General features: G+C 35.8%; 4 protein-coding genes and 1 non-coding gene across 5 annotated transcripts; 4 read left to right on the top strand and 1 right to left on the bottom strand.

Annotated features, from left to right (window-relative positions):
- Positions 1-2,050: 2,050 nt before the first annotated feature.
- Positions 2,051-9,834, bottom strand: Y22D7AR.2 (F-box domain-containing protein). Its single transcript, NM_065048.3, has 10 exons — positions 9,719-9,834; positions 8,745-9,351; positions 6,985-7,097; positions 5,631-5,716; positions 4,311-5,570; positions 3,221-4,217; positions 2,980-3,170; positions 2,725-2,917; positions 2,224-2,661; positions 2,051-2,169 (listed from the first exon to the last, which is right to left on the bottom strand). The coding sequence occupies exons 1-8, from the start codon at positions 9,790-9,792 to the stop codon at positions 2,844-2,846; spliced, it is 3,402 nt and encodes a 1,133-aa protein (NP_497449.2). The 5' UTR covers positions 9,793-9,834; the 3' UTR covers positions 2,051-2,169; positions 2,224-2,661; positions 2,725-2,843.
- Positions 9,835-9,880: 46 nt separating this feature from the next.
- Positions 9,881-12,297, top strand: fbxa-13 (F-box domain-containing protein). Its single transcript, NM_065047.3, has 4 exons — positions 9,881-9,998; positions 10,178-10,376; positions 10,860-11,409; positions 12,009-12,297. The coding sequence occupies exons 2-4, from the start codon at positions 10,294-10,296 to the stop codon at positions 12,231-12,233; spliced, it is 858 nt and encodes a 285-aa protein (NP_497448.1). The 5' UTR covers positions 9,881-9,998; positions 10,178-10,293; the 3' UTR covers positions 12,234-12,297.
- Positions 12,046-12,066, top strand: 21ur-13507. The gene has a single exon (NR_052094.1).
- A 1,045-nt stretch (positions 12,298-13,342) lies between the features above and the next one.
- spex-3 (Toxin) lies at positions 13,343-14,068 on the top strand. Its single transcript, NM_065046.8, has 2 exons — positions 13,343-13,415; positions 13,853-14,068. Exons 1-2 carry the CDS (start codon positions 13,356-13,358, stop codon positions 14,000-14,002), a joined length of 210 nt encoding a protein of 69 aa, NP_497447.1. The 5' UTR covers positions 13,343-13,355; the 3' UTR covers positions 14,003-14,068.
- Positions 14,069-16,793: 2,725 nt separating this feature from the next.
- Positions 16,794-18,828, top strand: fbxa-74 (F-box domain-containing protein). Its single transcript, NM_065045.7, has 3 exons — positions 16,794-16,942; positions 17,148-17,772; positions 17,835-18,828. Exons 1-3 carry the CDS (start codon positions 16,860-16,862, stop codon positions 18,039-18,041), a joined length of 915 nt encoding a protein of 304 aa, NP_497446.3. The 5' UTR covers positions 16,794-16,859; the 3' UTR covers positions 18,042-18,828.
- Positions 18,829-19,924: the final 1,096 nt, after the last annotated feature.

The raw sequence follows: 19,924 nt of genomic DNA, 5'->3' as shown, positions 1-19,924 counted from the left end.
TCTTCCCACGGGTTCATTTGCGCGGCAGATATGGCGATTTTTCTCATCTCTGGATAAACAGGTAATACTCAAAGGTCATTTTTTTTCGTGTGAGACATTAGTTTCAGCTCACATATATTTTTTCATGGAGGTTTCAGGACAAAGTTACTATGTGCAAACATTGAGAAATTATATTAAAATCGTATTAAAAAGATGGCCCTTGAGTTACAGTCGTTTTAGTAATCATCATCAAAAATGGACTCACGAGATGTTGGCCGCTTTATTACTTGCCATGATTTTAGTGAATTGTTGAAACATCTAAAAACATATAGACCTAATCACGGGCTTTACCGTACCAGTTGAAATTTTTTTTAATAGCATTTTTAGCTTTGGAGTTATACTTATTTGAAATAGTAGCGAAATCATAAAAAAAACTAAAAGTGGATATCTTTTTGGCCATCACTGTATATCTCCTCGAATACACAGGGTCTATTTGTTCAGTTGACAACTTTCTAGTTTTTCAAAAAACTTTAAAAAACCACACAAATAAACACATATTCATTCAGTCCATCTATTCAATAAAAAAATCAATACGAGTGATCAATATTTAAACTGCCTCTTGAGTTACTGGTCCAAGATCTGAGTCTGGTCCAAGGTCTTTTCTTCAGCAGTAATCAGCTTTTCACTTTCCATCAAATCTGGATTCGTAGCGCTTTTCTGTACGGCAATTGGCACGGTTTTGGTCACACTTTGAGTACGGCTCTTCGATTTCTCTTCGACAGTTGGTTGTTTGATCTCCTTCTCGGAGACAGTTGGCTGTTTGATTTCCTTTTCGGAGACAGTCTCCTCCACCGTTTTACCCATCAATCCTGGCAGCTCATTTTCTCAAAGTCGATTCTTTCCTGCTTTTCCTTCGCCAGTTTCGCCTTTTTTGCTTTCTTTTTTGCCTTTTCTGACTTCATTCGAGCCATTTTCAAAACTGCTTTCGCCTTAGGGAAGTTTTTCTTTTTTGGCTTGATTCCAGCTTTTTTCTGCAGCTCGTGTGCTTTTTCATTGTTCTTATTCCACACACACGTGTTGTAGGTTTCTTCAGCTTTTGCACACATGTCCCACACTTCTCCTTGCTTGAAGTCGTCTTTGAATTTCTGCAAAATTTTCCGATAAAAAACTCAGAGAATACTTGAAATTTGTGTGGCTAGGCGAACACTTAAACTCAGATGCTTCAGCTTAAGTTTATGGTTAGGCTTAAGCTCAGGCTTAGGCCTTGGCTTAGGCTTAGGATTAGGCTTAGACCTTGGCTTAGGCTTAGGCCTAGGATTAGGCTTAGGCCTAGAATTAGGCTTATGCTTGGGCTTAGGCTTAAGCTCAGGCATAGGATTAGGCTCAGGCTTAGGGTTAGGCTTAGGCTTAGGCTTAAGCTTAGGCTTAGGTTTTGGCTCAGACTTAAGCTTAGTCTTAGGCTTAGGCTCAGGCTTAGGCTTAGGCTTAGGTTTTGGCTTAGGTTCAGGCTTAGGATTAGGGTTAGGCTTAGGCTTAGGCTTAGGCTTAGGCTTAGGTTTAGGCTTAGGCTCAGGCTTAGGTTTAGGTTTAGGCTCAGGCTTAGGTTTAGGCTTAGGCTCAGGCTTAGGGTTAGGCTTAGGCTTAGGCTTAGGCTTAGGCTTAGGTTTAGGCTTAGGGTCAGGCTTAGGTTTAGGTTTAGGCTCAGGCTTAGGTTTAGGCTTAGGCTCAGGCTTAGGGTTAGGCTTAGATTTAAGCTTAGGCTCATTCTTAAGTACTCCACCCTTTAGCTAGATAGAAATGAAGGTGATATTGACTTACCACCGAAAGCAATCTAACAATTGATGCATCAACAAACGCAAGTTCAACGGCCGACGTAATCGCAAGTGCACGCTGTGTCCGAATGCAACGAAGAGCGTCAGCAAGCACCAGCTCACCGGTAGTCTTAGCAACCATTTGATAACCAATAATTGTACCTGAAATCCATCATCAGTGGAATTTAATCAGTTTTCCAACTCACATGCAAGTGAAGCTGATCTTGAGATTCCATCAAAGTCATGCACAACAATTGGAGATCCCTTACATTTGTTCAAGTAACGAACCATTGAAACCATAGTATCCGTAGTCTCTTGAGTGTTCACAAATGTCCAAGAAGAGATCAAATTGTGAGTTACAAAGATCGTATCACCGTTCCTGCAAGTTAAAATTAATTACAAATATGAAAACTTGACAAGTGAAAATACTAACTCAAACGTAACACGCAAACTCCGACGCTCCACACCATCTGATGTAACTTTTGCAGTACATTCCACATTAATCCCATCGACCTTGATCTCGCAGTTCACTTTCTCCGGGAAATATCTGGAGCACATCTCGACAATACGTCCCGTCTGAATACTTCTCTCGACCACATCGCACATCATCACAATCTGCTGCGCCTTCTCCTGTCTGATCATCCATCAAAACTTGCCGATTGTCGAGTTGCGACGTGGCATCATTTCAGCATGCTTGTCTCCTTTCATGGCTAACTTTGGCTCCAAAATCTCGCATTGTGGAGATTGTGTGAGAATTAACTGTGCTCCATTTGGGCATGTCACATAGTTCGCGTGAAGAAATCCATCCTTGAATCTTGAACCATATTTCTTTAGAATGACGCGTGTGTTCTCGATAAGTGGAATGGAAACTCTGAAAATGATTGGATGGATATTTCGAGAACACATCAGAGTGCCAAGAAAAAAAACGACAAACCTAAGATCCATTGAGTGACTCTTAACAAGATCAGAAACCTTTGGCTTTTGAACATCTAGGTCTTGAGCTTCATAAAATTTCGGCAGGCTATGCTCAACTTGATTAAAAAAATTATCCCGTCACAGATGAAGATCAGTAACGTATTTTATAGCGACCAGCAGTGTTAAACTGAACGATTCGACTTTTGGTTCCTCTGAAATTGAATCATGTATAATATATAATAACTTACAAAAATCAACAACAAAAAAAACTCACTTGGAGCTTTCTCAATTTTGATTTCTGGTAGAGCAGTTGTTGTAATTAAATCGTTCGGCAGGGGTACCAGATCGGGAGATACATCAAGTTTGACTTTTCGTGAGTGATAAAACCAAAGACCAATGTAGACGAATAGGGCAACAAAAGAACACACGATAAGACTCAGACCAATGTATGACCACGGGGAGTTGCTGAAAAAAAATAGAAGTTAAAAGGAAACATAAATTAACAAAGTACTCACTTCTCCAAAAAACCCATCTCAGCATCTGCCTTTGCAGAATGATGATAGTTTGTTGCAGAGGGACTAGCGGCTCCTTTGTTTCCTCCTGGAGCAGTTGGTTTGTTGGCAGGGTTTCCAGGGTTTGCATGTAGAGGTTGAGCTCCCGGCGTCTTCAATCGAGTCAGAGTACTTGCGTAGGCAAGGAACAAACCATCAAGAACTTGCAGAGACTTGGCAGAACCATCGAAGGCTTTGACGAACTTGGTGGAATCGTAGACTTGAAGGGATTTGAGAAGCTTCAGAAGATTATCTAACTGGGATATTGATACTCCAGAAACTCCAGGTGCTCTTCTTCTTCTTGTTGATGGTAGACGAGTCTTCAAATTTTCCACGGAACCGATGATAGCTGGCAAGTCGATGTTGATTCCTTTAACACTTTTAGCCTTTTGGAAAATTCCCGAATAATCCGACAATTTGTTGGAATTCACAGGCGCCACAGACTGTATAAATGTTCCAGCTTCCTTCTTGATCCTATTCAACTCTGTCTCCAATCCAGCCAGTGATTTCAAATTCTTGACATCTGCAGGATCCAGCTCATGCTTCTTCATCTCCACCTCAATCCTAGCACTCCAATCCTTCAGAGGCTTCAAATCAACTGTCTGACTGCCCATCCTCTGCATATCAGTGATTCCACGTGTAGCCATCCCAACCATCTGTGAATCCACGGCAATGCTGGTGAAAGCTGACAATGCTTCTGTCTCCATATGCTTCGAATTCTTGATTTTCTTGATGTAGACATCCAGTGTCCTCAGTTTATTTTTGATCATTGGCAACTGGGTTTTCAAAGTGCTTAGACTAACTGTGCTTTTTGTATTCGAGTCCCGATAAGATCTGATGACTTCAATAACAGGCTTCAATGAGTCAATTCCTTGAATATTCTTCAAAAAAGCAAATCCATCCAAAAAACCTTGCAATCCATTGACAAAAGTTGAAATTTCACCGAAATCCTTTTCAATTTCTAAAACAGTGTCTTCGATAGTTGGTGCTTTCAGTAATTCAGCAGTTTTTTTTACAGGTAAAATCAACTTATGAATTTCCTTAAACGCCGTACTTTTTTGGAATCGATCGAGTGTATTTTCAGTTGCTTTCGCGATGTTTATAATCTCATCTAACTTGATCTTATACTCTTCCCTTTGCAGAGTCCTCGACAGCTTAACCAAAGTTTCAAGGGCACCAAGTTTCGACGACAGCAGCTTCATGTTCGTGATAAGCGGACCAATTTTCTGAACCTCAGGAGCACTGATTGCAGCTTTAGGAAATGAAATACTACTGACAGTATCTACCAAAGGTTTTACAATATCCGCAATATCCGCCAGATGATTGACTTTTTGATAAACATCCGATACATCCTTGTGAATCTGATTCTCATCCGACCTAATCGACTGTTCAACCGTTTTGGCGTCACTGGCTAAAGTCTTCAATTGATTCAGAGCCTTTACCAAGTTGTAAGCCTGTCCCGCAACAGTCTCATTCACCCAATCATTCCTCAAGTCATTGAAAATCATTTGAATATCTGATATTCCATTCAATAATCCAGAAATGAATTTGATATTATCAGTATTTTTCAAGCTTCGTGACAAGAACATCTTATGAAGTTGTGAGATCATTGGAGCTTCTAACTTCATTTCTACAGCCAGTTTGCTCAAATGATTGATGTTTTCTTGAACTTTGGATAGGAGAGAACCATCTAGACTGTTTTTATATGGGAAAAACTCAGCCACTGCTTTGTAGACTAAATTGAGGGAAGGATAGGAAATGTGAATGTTTCGGAGATGCTGATTTTGTGCGTAAACATTATATTTTTCCAAAGTCCAATATTTGAATTTTGGTAAATGAGAAGCCATGTCACTTAATTCGATATTAGCGGAATCATCACTGGTCACTCCTTCCATACTTTCCATTTCGTTTAGAAAAATAACAATTCCTTTTGCAAAAGAATCTACTTTTCTCCAATCCTCTAACTTCAATGCATCAAGTTGAGTCTTGTATGCATCGTCTTTTAGAATAATGCTTCCTGGGACCACACCCTTAACCTTCTCATTAACAGAAGCAAACATGAGAAGCTGATCCTCAAGTTGAATAACACTCGATTCTAATTTTCCTGGGAGCTCATTAATCCCCTCAACAATCTTAGATAACTTATCAGTATTGATTGCAGATATCTGAGTTGGAGTGATAGATCCAAAATGAAGTAGTTCAGGAATAAGATCATCTGATGTAATAGATCCAGTGGATAATCCATGTTGTAAGTATATTCCAGTAGTGATACGAGATATCATTTGCATTTTAGTGAGAGAAGATTTGAATCCATCTAGAAAATATTATATATTTTTAGTTTTATTGATATTTTGATAGCAATCCTTCAACTCACCATTAGTAGCACGTGGAATACGGTGGAATAAGTATTGATAAGCCTTTCCAATATCATTTGAGCCTTGTTCGGGAAGAAGCCGAGCTCTGAAATGCGCAAAAGTTTGTTAGCAACTCACTCATTTTCACTGCAGCAATTCAAAAACGAAACTTTTGATGATTTGGAAGCTAAGAATACAAGAAAAGTCGTGGAATGATTGGAAATTGTTTTTTTTTGACTATGACACGCGGAGGTGAGAGAGAAAAAAAGCTTCACGTGAAAATTTCAATTTTTGTTGAAAATCTTTATTTCTCAATTTCAATCGGCATTTTTTGATAATAATTTTTTACTGGCAAGACTTAAAACTTATCAGGTGTCGGCTGATAGTTTTGTCGAAAATTTTGTAACAGGGCTCAATTGAGCCTAACTCTTATGCAGCCTTTTCTAGATGTCAAAAATAAATAGTCTGAAATTTCCAGCCGAAATTGAAGCAGCGCCGAGAGCTTCTTCTACATCTTTAAAAAATTGACTAACTCATTATTCAAACCCGATATGGTTGGAATTTTAACCAGAATTGTAATTTGAGAGCAATTTGAATGTGGAAACTATCAGTAATAATTGAATATCGATTGAATAAAGTTCAAATAAAATTCCACGTAGTGAAAAACAAAGAAAAAGAAATGTGGAAAAGGTCAAGTGAAAATATTTCAGATTTTCACGGAATTTATTTGTCAGCATTTTATTTATTGATTTAAATACTCGTCCCCTGATTACCTTTTCACTCTATGAACCGTTCTCTCAAATGAAAATGTGCTCAGCGTACCGAAAAAGTTCAGCAAAGGGGAAAACAATTTATCACTAACTGCTCATAAGACACTTTCAAAACAATCAAAAATTACAGTAATTCAAAGTATTTAAGCTCATTTATTTGATTTTTTCAGTTTTATGAAATAAAAAAGAATCGCTCCATATGATTTTCCCATACTTTTGAATTTTTGAAAATAACAGCTTTAGGAGCATTTTCTGCATATTATAAAATAATGTTCCGTACAAGCTCACTCATGTTTTTTTAGAATTTTCTGGTATACAGGAGTAGAAATTACATATAACGAGTGTTTGAGTTGCGATTTTTATTTTAAAAATATTCAAACACACAAATTTTCCAAAATCATAGTAAAATTACAGTAACCCTGCAGATTTCTCACATAGGCCACAATCATAAGTTCAAAGCGGAAAATTATTTTATATACAAACATAAAATAAATAGAAATTTACATACTAAATACATCGTTTTACAATAATCAAATTCCATTCTCTGTACTTGTGATGACAATTCCAAATATCAAAAACATCATTTCCATTATAATAAGCACACTTAAAACGTTTGTCTCCGACATAATCCGGCTTGAATACTTTTGCAAGATTGAGATAGTTACGGCTTGTATGTCTGATGATGCATTGCTTGAAGGTACTTCTTTTCAGGAGATTCTTTAAATATTTGTGATTGGAATTTGGCTCTAGCTTCTTACACAGGCAAAGCGGGTACGGTCCGTTTACGGATCTTGGACCGGGAACGGATCATTAACGGGCGAACTACGGATATGAAAAGCGGGACGGACCAATTACGGGCAAACTACGGGGAATGTAAAAAATGGCCATTAAGAGGAAAAAATGGATTTTAAGAAAACGAATTTTTTAATACCTATGATACCAGTTGGCTAATTCAAGCATTTTTACGTCGTTAAATGCATTATTTAGAGCAAAAACCACATTTACCGACCGAGATGGCTCTTGAGCCGTAGTTGGGCCGTTTCCGGTCCGTAGACGGTCCGTCGCCGGCCCGTAGACGGACCGTAAATGAACCGTCCCGGGCACCAAATTTTTGTTTTTGAAAATTTCAGGTTCTAGCACGGAAAAGTGCTCAAATTAGCCAAAGGAGAGTGTAGGTACTTCAAAAACTCAATTTTCATTAAAAAAAATTCCTCTGGGCAACCATTTTGTCTATCATCCGTCAAACTGGTCCGTACTCGGCCCGTAATCGCATGCGATCTAACTGAGGCTATTAAGCATGACATTGTGTGTAAAAGAGGCTATATTAATGTAATCCTATAAACATATCAATAAAAAAGATGAAATGCCGCAATTGGGTAGATACTGTGTATACGCAACGTTCACTCTCTCTGCTGGTCTTTTTCAGCTGAGCTACAGGAGCATTTCTTGAAATATCATAAAATATTTTACTAACAATACATTCTGGAATCATATCGTTTCTGTTCCGTATGTATTTTAAGAAATTAAGGTATCATTCAAGTAGAACGCATATACCTTATTTCCTCTATTAGTATTGCAACCCGGTCCAATCGAAAATTAGTCTTGCATGCAAGACTAATAGAGGAAATATGGTAAGTACCATTTCTGTATTACAAGTAGATGGAGCACGTATAGGTAGATGTTGAGAAATATGCGAAATAAGTTCTGAACTACACGAAACTGTCAATTGTTATCGTTCGCTTTCATATAAGTCCAACGGCAAGATGGAGAATCAGAAACTACTGAAAATACAATCGAAAAAGTTGGTGTAAGACGTGAAAACCAGAAGGAAATGCGCGAGCGCGAGCTGATCGCTATTTATGCGAAGTCTATTGACTTTCCTCGCGTGCGCGAACGGCCAAACGGTAAGGTGATGGGCCAGTAATCAATCGACAGGCAGTGGACAAGTTCAACCCCGGCTGAGGCAGATAGAATTGCTACAACGAAGGATCACCGGAAGACGGTCTGGAGCAAGACCGGAGCTCGGTGGAGCATTGGGAAAGAAAAAGGGGGAAGCTGGAGGGTGAAAAAATTTTTCCATTTTTTAGTCTCCTTACGGTTCAATTACGGTCCGTTGACGGACCGGGAATCGAACCGTGAACTGTTCTTAAATTTGAGCCGTTCCCGGTCCGTGAACGGACCGTTTTGGGCACTTTCCGCTTTGCCTGTGTTAACCGAGTTAAACTTTGGCAAAAGTTGGGCAAAAACGGCATAAATCCAAGTTTAGCCAACTTCTGGTCCAACTTGGGCAAGAAGCAGGAGCCAAATGCCGAGATAGGGTTGATAGATTATCATTTTATCATTATGGCAAATACTAAAACTTACATCTCGAATTTTGATCGCAGTTTTCACTGTAAAACGTCTAATACCAACGCTGATCGTTTCAAAGTGAAAGAGTCGTTCAATTAGTTTACTATCCAAAGCGGAATCCCAGAGTCCAAAGCTTTTTGTATTTCCCCATTGATTCAAATGAGTGATCCTTTCGAATCGATCTTTAGTGTCACTATACCAGAATTGTAGTACTTGAAAATTAAAAAATGGAATAAGAAAGAGAATATCATTGATTGAGAGACGTTCAAACATTAATCTCTTCAAATTAACACATTTTTCTCGTTTCGAGATGCACATAAGAAAAGCGTCGATATCTTGTCTATCATCATTGTCATGCTTGATTTCTAATTCTGGAACACGGCTAGATACTATATCGAAGTCTTTCAATACTATTCCAATGAACTGCTCTTGATTGATAGTTGTTTTTCGTTGATTATGGGTCACTGATACGCCAGCAATCTCATGAGTATACATGATTATTGTTTCATCTAACCATATACAAATGTAATCTTTCAGGAATGAGATCTTAACTTTTCTAAAAGAAGCTCCAAACCTATCGGAAGCCGTTCTCAGGCATCGGCAGACTTTTCGACAGGCCAATCTGGAAGTTCACATGGGAAATGGAAAATCGTGAAAAAGAAAATTTTTGAAAAATCGAATTTGGTAATAAAACTACCCCAAATTTTTCTGAAAAGTTACCTAGTTTTACCAAAAGTTACCTAATTTTTCCAAAAAAATTACCTAATTTTACCAAAAATTTTTCTCAATTCTAATAAGAAGTTATCAAATTTTACTACAAACTTATTTTTTAAAAAGACTAATTTGCGCGGCAATTCAAAAATAAAATTTTTTACCAAAATTTTTAAAAAATCATTTAGAAAAAAAAATTTAGAAAAATTGCATGAATTTTTTTACAGCTATATTCGAAATATTAGCACTATATTCTGTCGTTTAGAGCAAAAACTCACCGATCCATCGGGTCCAACTTTTCCAGAATCTCGATGGCAATTGTTATAGGTACACTGAGCAAAGTCGCCAACATTTTGATAGTTTTGAAAATTTCAGTGGAACCAAATCATCAAATCAATATAAAAAATAGCAAACCCTTATCAGTTGAAGCGTTTTTCTTCATTTTCAACTCGCTTAGGAAAACTGCTCTCGTATTTCGACATCAAATTTTGCAAATTTTTGAGTCTTTACAGTTATCATATTTTGATAATTTAAAATGATACTATACACATTTTCAAGGCAAGTATTTACAAAAAAAATGCTATTTCAAAATAGGAATTAAAAAAAAAATATTTTCAAAGTAGAAGTAGATCTATGAATTTTTGATTTTTGAGTTGTTCCGTTGAAAATTTTTTTTTGAAAAATTGTTAAATGTTTCATTTTGTACTTAATAAATTTCTATCTCTTTTTTGCTTCAGAGTAGTCAACAGACCTGCCAGGTACGCAAACACCATATTTGACGACAAAATGCACAAGTGTGGTGTTTATTATTTATGCGTTGCTATGGTTTGCTAGTCTCAAAACTTGAAGAAAAATGTGGCCCAAACCACCAACTTTGCTGGATCTACCGCTGGAAATCGCCAACCAAATTTTGGAAAAAATGGAGCCCATGGATCGGTGAGTTTTGTATGAAATTGAGTTATAAAAATTGGAAAAATCGATAGAAAATCACATTTGAGTTCACTTTTGGAAAATGCTTTTGAAATTCAAAATTTCAAAATTTAAATTATATTTTTTTGCAATTGCAGGTTAAATTTTAATCAATTTCTTGTATATTTTGCTTTTTTTGAAAAATATTAGACGAATGTTGGAAAATTTTAGACAAAAATTAAAAATGTTAGACGAATGTTAAAAATGTTAGACAAAAACTCACGATTTGATCTACAAAAAACGCGGGAATTTTTTGCTCAAAAAAAGTGATGTCAGCACGTTTTTAACCATGAAAAATCAGTTTTGTAGATCTAAGTAGATAAATGGATCACTCTAACACCACGTGCTCTCCATCTTGTCCGAGAGGAGTACAAATTTGTTTTTAAGCCTAAAAACTTCATGTAAACTAACAACACTTTTTGCTCGTTATTTTCAAAAATAAACTTCCAGATTGACTGCTCGAAAAGTGTGCAGAAGTTTGAAAACCGCTGTTGACGAGTTTGGAATTCATTTCGACAAAATTTCAATTAATTTTTGCACTAATTGTGTTTTACTGGATTTAGATGGAACACGAATTGAATATACAGAAAATGATGTCTATAGCAAAGATTTAGAGATAATATTGGATGAAGCCTTGGAATTGGAAATTTTCAACACAGAATATACACCTGCCCACGTGAAATCTTTTTTAGAAATTTTAAAATTGAAAAAAAGGGTCAACGTGAAGAAAATTGACCTCAAAAATTTCCTATTCACTGATATTTTATCGATTATTTCTTATATGAATGCTCAAGTGATAGAATATATAAAAATGCAATATGTTGGCTCAGTCGATCAATTTGAACGTCTCACTTGTCTGGATCAGTGGAAAAATGCACATTATTGTATCATTGTGGATTCCGAGCTGGAAAATGTGCCAATTGAAGATTTTTTCCACTTTAAAGAGTTTGAAGTTGAATCTAGAAGCTTTTCAACACAAAATGCGATTGAGATCCGAAATGTAAGTTATATTAGGCTTAGGCTAAGGTTTGGGCTTAGGCTTAGGCTTCGGCTTAGTCATAGGCGTGGGCTTAGGCTTAGTCTTAGGCTTAAGTTTAAGCTTAGGCTAAGGTTTGGGCTTAGACTTACATTTAGGCTAAGGCTCAGGCTTAGGTTTAGGGTTTGGCTTAGGCTTAGGCTTAGGCTTAGGCTTAGGCTTAGTGTTAGGCTTAAGCTTATGCTCAGGCTTACGTTTAGGCTAAGACTCAGGCTTAGGTTTAGGCTTAGGTTTAGGCTTAGGCATAGGCTTAGGCTTAGGCTTGGGCTTAGGCGTATGCTTAGGGTTAGGCTTAGGCTTATGCTCAGGCTAAAGTTTAGGCTTAGGCTCAGGCTCAGGTTAGACCTTGCAACTTTGTTTGAGATTTAATTCTAAAAATCGGCACTTTCGTCTGGAAAATTTGTTTCCTGCAATTTTTCATTTAAACATTTTCTAATCTGGAAAGTACAGAAAATAACCGTAATTTTATAAAAACTCAAATTTTGACTCAAAAAATTTCTTTTTTTTAATAAGAAACCCAAAATATTCAGAGATTTTTGTTGTTTAATTTTTAAAAGTTTCAGGATCTCTTGAAAAGAAGCTCATTCCAAAGTTGCACAATATGGTTCCATGGCGGCAATTCAAATGAAATTGCAAAAGTCTTCCAACCGGATTATGATGGTGACAATGAATATGAGCTTGATTATATTACCGGTGACAATGCCAAATTTGAGATTCGATGCGGTATTGGCTTATTCGTTGAAGAATTTTGTGCTAATCAATGGGAATTTGTAGTTCAGAGGTGTTAAACTACTAGAATTTTTTTGTATTTATGTGATATTTTCATATGCAAAATAAAAGATAAAAAATTGATTAGTTTTATTTCGAAAAAGTTAGCACAAAGGAGAAATCTACAAAGTTTTGTCACCTCATGACTTTTTTCTTTTTGGTTGTTATATTCAAAAATTCAATTAGGCTAAATCACAATTTTGAAACTCCTCTAAAATGGGCAAATTTTGTAGTTAGAGGACTCAAAATTGATTCCCAAACACTAAAAAATTGCCCTTTTTTTCAATTTTAAATAGTTTTGCACGATTTCAAAAAATTATTTTTCTTGTCCAACAAAAAAGGACAGTCATTAGATGACTGAAAAAAAATGGGCAAAATAAAAAATTGTCTAAATTTGTTAAAAACGGGTACTTCATGTATGCTGAATTCAGAAAATCTAGGTTTAATCCATCAAAAATTAATAAAAAGTGGCGAAATTGGGCAATTTATTGTAAAAAATCACAATTTTGAAACTCCTCCAAAATGGTTAATTTTGTAGTTAGAGGACTCAAAATTGACCCTAAAAAACTTAAAAAATCTCCTTTTTCAATTTTAAATAGTTTTGCACGATTTCAAAAAATTATTTTTCTTGTCCAAAAAAAAGGACAGTCATTAGATGACTGATAAAAATTTGGGCAAAATTAAAAAAAAATGTCTAAATTTGTTAAAAACGGGTAATTCATATATGGAGAATTCAGAAAATCTAGGTTTAATCCATCAAAATCTATTAAAAAGTGGCAAAAATGGGCAATTTATGTCATTAATTCACAATTTTGAAACTCCTCTAAACTTGTTAGTTTTGTAGTTAGAGGACTCAAAATTGATCCTATAAAACTAAAAAAAAATGTCCTTTTTTAATTTTTAATAGTTTTGTACAATTTCCAGAAAATTATTTTTTTTGCCCAAAAAAAAATGACAGATCGCTGGTGTTGTTTCCTCATGACTTTTTTCTTTCTGGTTATATTATATGTTCTATTCGAAAATTCAATAGCGGTATGTTCTTTTTTGCAAAATAAATGTTTTCTGCAAACCTCCATTGTTGCCATCTCTGCTCTACGCCCTATAAATATGGCGCATTACATTAAAATTGTATCATTCTCAACATGAGATTCATCATTTTCCTATCGCTTCTTCTCCTTCTCACTTGCTTCAAACTTGGTCAGGTAAATATAGGTCCAGGGATGCGCTGCAATTGCCGTTCGGCAATCGAATTTTCAGCAATTTCGGTAATTTCGGCAAATCGCCAAAATTGCCAATTGCCGAAAATCAGAATTGCCGGAGTATATAAACTTTATACTTTTTGTAGATTTAAGTGACTTAACATGAATTTTACTGAACAATGTTCTCTTTTCAAGCTCAAAATGATTTAAGTCTTTAAGTATTGGTAGTTTTCTGTTTTGGTTAGAAAATGACTTACCGAATACTGAAAAATAAGATGAAAATTGGCAAAAATGTCCGGCAATCGGCAATTTTTTTCTGCAGTTACCGAAATTGCCGATTGCTGAAAATTTTCAAAACCGGCAATTGAAATTGCCGATTGTCGCGCACTCTTGTATAGGTCCCGCCACGAAAAGTCCTTCAACACTGTAGATTTGTTCAGACAGACACATGTGACTCGTATGGATGCTTCCCGAAGAGCATCTCCGGCTCTAGATGCTGCCCAGATGGATGGGAATTTGGCGGCCGTGCACCGTGTCCGGCTAATCCGAACATGGACGAAGTTTGGTGTTGCCCAATGATTCATTCTTGAATAAATCTGTTTTCGCGTGCAAATTTGTGTCAAATTGTGTATTCGCAGATAAAAATTCGTATTTTGTTTTCTCCATGGACTATTTCTCTATTTTTTCTCCGAGCCTAAGTCGAAGTCTGAGCCTAAGCCAAAGCCTAAGCCTAAGCCTAAGCCTAAGCCTAACCTCTTAAAAAGTTACAAGAAGGTTTTTCCTTGCGCTTGGAGCGCAAAAGAAAAGAAAAAGAGCTATTTAGACTTAGGGTGCCCAACTGGAATAAAACATAGGAAATCCTTATGACACACTTAAGCCTAAAGGCCCGAAAAACATACTAGGATGCCCAACTGGAATAAAATATTGGAAATCCTTATGACACACCGGCGGTATGGCGCGGCTTAAGCCTAAATAGCCACTTTTATCAAAATACATTTGAGCTCGCTTTGCGTTTTACAATAACTTCTCAGACTCAAAAGTAATCTGTGTATATTTTTCAGTAATCTAAATGAAAACTATAGATTACTGAGAAACTTGGAGATTTCGTAATATTTGGAGGGAAGCGAGCAACCTTTGGGGATATCTTTTCTTAGTAAAGTTATAGAATGCCATTATTCAAATTCCTATCTCATGGGAAGAAAAGTTCAAATTCTGTACCAACAGCTCGCCTTGCGTTTTACAATAACTTCTCACGCAACTCAAAAGTAATCTGTGGATATTTTTCAGTAATCTAAATGAAGATTATTTCTAAGAAACTTGGAAATTTTGTAATATTTGAAGGGATGCGAGCAATCTCTACATATTTGCGAGCAACCTTTGGAGATTTTTTTAAAGTAAAGTTATAGAATGCCAATATTCAAATTCCTATCTCATGGGAAGAAAAGTTCAAATTCTGTACCTGCGTATATTTTTTTATAACTCCGTTCTTCCCACAAGAAAGGCCTTCTTCCCATGAGACAGGAATTCAAATATCGGCAGCATTCATAGGTACAGAATTCGAACCTTTCTTTACATGAGATAGGAATTTTATATCAACCAAATTAACCCTCAAGTAAAGTGGGACCTTTGATGAATATAATCACTCTGATGATATCTAATTCCGATGATTAATCCATTTTTCTTTCTCTCACACTTATGAACTAAAATGATTACTAAATTAAGGCGTGATATTCTAAGGTGTGATAACATATGATATTTATTTTTAAGTTTAAATAAAGTTTTTTTTTAATTTTTGCTAAAGAACGAATAGTTTACAACCGCTTCGCTCAAATGTATTTTGATAAAAGTGGCTATTTAGGCTTAAGCCGCGCCATACCGCCGGTGTGTCATAAGGATTTCCAATATTTTATTCCAGTTGGGCATCCTAGTTTTTTTTCGGGCCCTTAGGCTTAAGTGTGTCATAAGGATTTCCTATGTTTTATTCCAGTTGGGCACCCTAAGTCTAAATAGCTCTTTTTCTTTTCTTTTGCGCTCCAAGCGCAAGGAAAAACCTTCTTGTAACTTTTTAAGAGGGTTTCATATATTTTATTAAAATCGGGGCGAAGCCCTGATTTTAAATCCATATTGTTTTTGTTTTTGTCTTCCACTATCCCTGCAAATAGGAAAGAGAATGTGTTCTTTCTGATGAAATAAACTCTATTCAGAGATATGTCGTAAAATATACATATCTGATCCTGTAACAGTAATTAGAGACCATATTTACAGCCAGCCTACATGCATCACTGTGTAGGCTCTGTGGAGAGGGAGGAGGCAAGAGAAAGGGGAGGCAAGAGGGGGCGGGCGGGCACTGCTGAACCTTGAAAGCGCCGTAGCTCCGCTCACAATTGGAATTGAAAAATAAAAAGTATATATTTGAAGTCAGCGTTAAAAGGAGAATATGATAGTATTTGAAATTTTGGAAATTGGTGAAGAATGAAAAAAAGCCTCTGGAGCAAGGGGGTTTTCACACTAAAGAGCCCACTTCTATAGCTTAAAAGAGTCGTAAATTTTTTTCAAAATGCACGTTAAAAAGCCCTCGTCGAGTTGTATACACCCCTGAAAAATCGTGAAATTATCTCAAGTATTCGAATTTTCCTTCAATTAAAACCACCCAAAATGACGAAAAATAGCGACTTTTGAGTTTCACTCAAAATATCTCGGCTCAATGAGCTCCAATCTTTCTGAAATAAAGAATACAGAGGCGGGGCAAGCTTTTTGAAGAGACAGCAAAAAACCGCATCAAAATCTATCCACCCACCGTCAAGTTACACGCGCGTTTTCATTTACCACTTTTGTCGGATTTTGAAGCTTAATATCTCGGCTCCTGTAAATCGAAATCGGCTGAAAATTCACAAGAAAACTTATTTCACTGCCGTCCTCCTGTTATTAAATTTTCGTAAGCTTAGGCCGAAAACTGACAAAACGCCAAACTTTAAAAGTTTAAAAAATAGTTGAAGGGCATTTTGAAAACACCTTAAGCTCCATAACTCGGCGAGTTTTGATGGAATCAATTTGAAACTTCAGACTTAAGCTTATCGGTGGCTTATACGCCTCTGTGTAAAATTTCGCTTTGATCGGCCAACGGGAACCCTTTCAAAAATCGAAAAAAACGTTATAAACCCAAGCCTAAATAGCGTCAGTGGCGAGCTAACGCTCGCCTCTGACGCCAAGCCTAAGCCTAAGCCTGAACTCTACACGGAAATATCAAAGGTTTTGAAAAACATACACCTGTACACCTGTGTCAAAATTTCACAATGCTTGACATTTTCTTATCAGTGAACTTTAGAGGTTTAGAGAAAGAAAGCAACGGAAAATGATGTGATAATTCGTTTTTTTTTCTTCAATATTCCGTATTTCTTGATAAGCTATTCACCATTTAATTCAAAAAAACCAATTTTTATTCGGAAAATGACATCAAAAGCTCTCACAATTAACACTATTCCATTGGAGATCGTCACGAAAATTCTGAACAAACTGTCGCCATTTGACAGGTGAGTTGAGAAATACAAGAATCCTTTACTACAGTAACTTCTACAGTATCCCCTACAGTACCCCTACAGTGATCCTACATTATCCCCTACAGCAATCTTACAATACTACTACAGTACCCCTGCATTAATCCTTCAGTACTCCTACAGTTTCCCTACTATACTACCACAGTACTCTTACAGTACCCCGACAAAATTCAGTTTTCAGACTATCAACTCGAAAAGTCTCCAAAAGCCTCCGCGCCGCTGTCGACAACATCGGGATCCATTTCGAGTACATCTGCTTCAAAATCTGCAGCACCAAACGGCTGACAATTAGCTTAAACGGACTTGATATCCTATACAAAGGCCTGAATGAAGATTGCCGGATAACCTGCCGGAATCAGAAGAAATTGCTCCAAAACTCAAATTTTGAAGAGGTTGCATTCAATGATCTATACATCTTTCTAAAGCATCCCATGAACTTCTTATGCCTGGAAGATGACCCTTTCTACGAGGAGCAGCTACTTGGAGCATTTCTATTTAGATACCTGCCAGGAAGCTTAAGAGTTAAGGAGTTGAAGCTGGTTCGTCTGTACTTCGAGGAGATAGTTGAAATTCTTCAATACTTTGCTGCAAATTTCCTGGAAAGAGTGATCCTAAACCATCCCACAGAAGGGGATGGGATTGAAGATCTGTTCCAGTTGGAGCAATTCCAGAAATCTCGAGACTTTTACATGGAATCTTATGCTTTTGACACTACGAAAACTTCGATCAATCAATTTTTCCATTTCAAGAGGTTTAAAATTAAAGTTGACAAGCTTTTAAAGGAGGATGCAATCAAGTGTAGAGACGTAAGTTAGTAGATCATAGGTGGAAATAATGTTCTAAAATAAATAAATAAATAAACTTCCAGGATCTTCTAAAACGCGATACTTTCAACTATTGTGCAATGAATTTCGATGAAAACTGCTCGGATCCCGTTGAATTCGCAAAAGTGTTCCAGCCCGAGTACTCTGGAGAGGACGTGTATAAGCTCAGCTATCAGAATTTTAAAATCACCTGTAATTGTTACGGCAGGAGTGAGAGATGGTGCATTGAGATCGAGAGAATTGCAGTTTAATACATTTGTATTGATTTATTATCCGCGAAATTGTCTGAAAAATTTTTTTGAAAACTTTTCAAAAACAGTTACGACACCGACTTGTCAAGCGGAAACGAAATTTTCTGAAATCTCCGTCTAATTTTGGGGATACGAGCTGATTTTCTTGTATTTTAAACGCATTATAGGTACATTTGAGGTCGATGGTGACCAGATTTGTTGAAATTTGGTAACTTTTTTGGTGAAATTTGGTAATTTTTTAGTGAAATTTGGTAACTTTTTTGGTAAAATTTGGTAATTTTTTGTAAAATTTTGAAATTTTTTGGTAAAATTTGGTAACTTTTTTGTAAAATGTGGTAATTTTTTAGTGAAATTTGGTAACTTTTTTGGTAAAATTTGGTAATCTTTTGTAAAATTTTGAATTTTTTTGGTAAAATTTGGTAACTTTTTGGTAAAATTTGGTAACCTTTTTCAAATAACTGTTGGTCAAATTTCAAATTTCAGTTGATTTTTGGTCATTTTTTGAGTTTTAAAGAAATTTCATAATGAAATTCGATGTTTACAGACAATTTCAAGTCTAAGAAAGCAATAAACACCACTTTTAAATATAATTTGTTATTATGAATGAAAATTTTTTTACCAAGCTGTCAGTTTTTACATGGAATTGTGATTTCTGTCCTTATCCTTACAATTTGCTTTGGATCTAATTTCTATTTTCCAATTTCTTATTAAAAATGTACCGTAATAACCAAATATATGTAACTGTTAAAAGTTTGTGATTTTTGTGCATTTTTTAAAAATGATTTTTTCTGTCAATTTTACAAAATATCTTTTAAAAAATTTCGGCCGGATACAAGTCCCCGGAAGCACATCTCCAAAAAAGTTCATTTCAAGTCAGATATTGTGCAAAAAAAATGCAAAGAATGTGAATTTTTGTAAAGTTTTAAAAAATTTTATAACACTTTTTCCACAAAAATTATAAATAAATCGATTTTATGGGGTTATTCAAGTAGAGACGCGAAATGTCGCAAAATTTATTGAAATACATGTTTTTAAAGCCAATTTCAAAATTCCCGCATAATTCTTGAAAAAAAAACTGTTTGAAAAATTGGCAAACAGTGCTTTTTAAGTTAAATATAAAAAAAAAACAAAAAATTAAATTTAGCCAGCAAACGCAAAAAAAAATTAAAAGTTTCAGTCTCTTTTGCGCGGGAATTCAAATTTTTTTTGCAAAATTGGTACTATTTAGAAACATTGCCTCTACTGACCGGAGCTTGTGGTTCAAAAACCTAACATCTGGCCATAAATGCCCATTTTAAAGGAGTTTTAAAATTGTGATTTTTTCCATAAATTGCCAATTTTTGCCACTTTTTAATAGATTTTGATGGATTAAACCTAGTTTTATTGAATTCAGCATACATGATTTTTTTCCAATTAGCCTAATTGAATTTTTGAATATAACAACCAAAAAGAAAAAAGTCATGAGGTGACAAAACTTTGTAGATTTCTCCTTTGTGCTAACTTTTTCGAAATAAAACTAATCAATTTTTAATCTTTTATTTTGCATGAAAATATCACATAAATACAAAAAAATTCTAGTAGTTTAACACCTCTGAACTACAAATTCCCATTGATTAGCACAAAATTCTTCAACGAATAAGCCAATACTTTTCAAAAACCTAACATCTGGCCATAATCATCTACCCGCAAAGGTGCACTTTAAACATGGTGCTTCAGACTATGCATAACATTTATTAAGAAATTGGTCGGAACGATTTTTGTACGCTGAAATAGAGAACGAACATTTTCAAATGCCGACATTCTAGCGACATTTTTGATATTGAAACGTTTCAGAGGACGGCCTATGCAAAATAAGCTTCATTAGCTCCCAAATAATCTCTTAG

The sequence above is a fragment of the Caenorhabditis elegans genome, chromosome III (genome assembly GCF_000002985.6).
Source record: "Caenorhabditis elegans chromosome III".
Lineage (NCBI taxonomy): Eukaryota > Metazoa > Nematoda > Chromadorea > Rhabditida > Rhabditidae > Caenorhabditis > Caenorhabditis elegans.
Note: the sequence above shows the minus strand (reverse complement) of the source record. Positions and strands in the feature narration are given on the sequence as shown.

What these genes read in the sequence shown, in the direction of transcription:
- Y22D7AR.2 (NM_065048.3), bottom strand. Translation starts at nt 9,792, where the DNA reads ATGTTGGCGACTTTGCTCAGTGTACCTATAACAATTGCCATCGAGATT. An exon ending in TATTCCACGTGCTACTAATG is followed by an intron (nt 5,571 to 5,630) that starts GTGAGTTGAAGG and finishes AATATTTTCTAG; the next exon opens with ATGGATTCAAATCTTCTCTC. An exon ending in ACTCGATCGATTCCAAAAAA is followed by an intron (nt 4,218 to 4,310) that starts GTACGGCGTTTA and finishes ACACTGTTTTAG; the next exon opens with AAATTGAAAAGGATTTCGGT.
- fbxa-13 (NM_065047.3), top strand. Translation starts at nt 10,294, where the DNA reads ATGTGGCCCAAACCACCAACTTTGCTGGATCTACCGCTGGAAATCGCC. An exon ending in AAAATGGAGCCCATGGATCG is followed by an intron (nt 10,377 to 10,859) that starts GTGAGTTTTGTA and finishes ATAAACTTCCAG; the next exon opens with ATTGACTGCTCGAAAAGTGT. An exon ending in ATGCGATTGAGATCCGAAAT is followed by an intron (nt 11,410 to 12,008) that starts GTAAGTTATATT and finishes TAAAAGTTTCAG; the next exon opens with GATCTCTTGAAAAGAAGCTC.
- spex-3 (NM_065046.8), top strand. Translation starts at nt 13,356, where the DNA reads ATGAGATTCATCATTTTCCTATCGCTTCTTCTCCTTCTCACTTGCTTC. An exon ending in CTTGCTTCAAACTTGGTCAG is followed by an intron (nt 13,416 to 13,852) that starts GTAAATATAGGT and finishes AGATTTGTTCAG; the next exon opens with ACAGACACATGTGACTCGTA.
- fbxa-74 (NM_065045.7), top strand. Translation starts at nt 16,860, where the DNA reads ATGACATCAAAAGCTCTCACAATTAACACTATTCCATTGGAGATCGTC. An exon ending in AAACTGTCGCCATTTGACAG is followed by an intron (nt 16,943 to 17,147) that starts GTGAGTTGAGAA and finishes TTCAGTTTTCAG; the next exon opens with ACTATCAACTCGAAAAGTCT. An exon ending in ATGCAATCAAGTGTAGAGAC is followed by an intron (nt 17,773 to 17,834) that starts GTAAGTTAGTAG and finishes ATAAACTTCCAG; the next exon opens with GATCTTCTAAAACGCGATAC.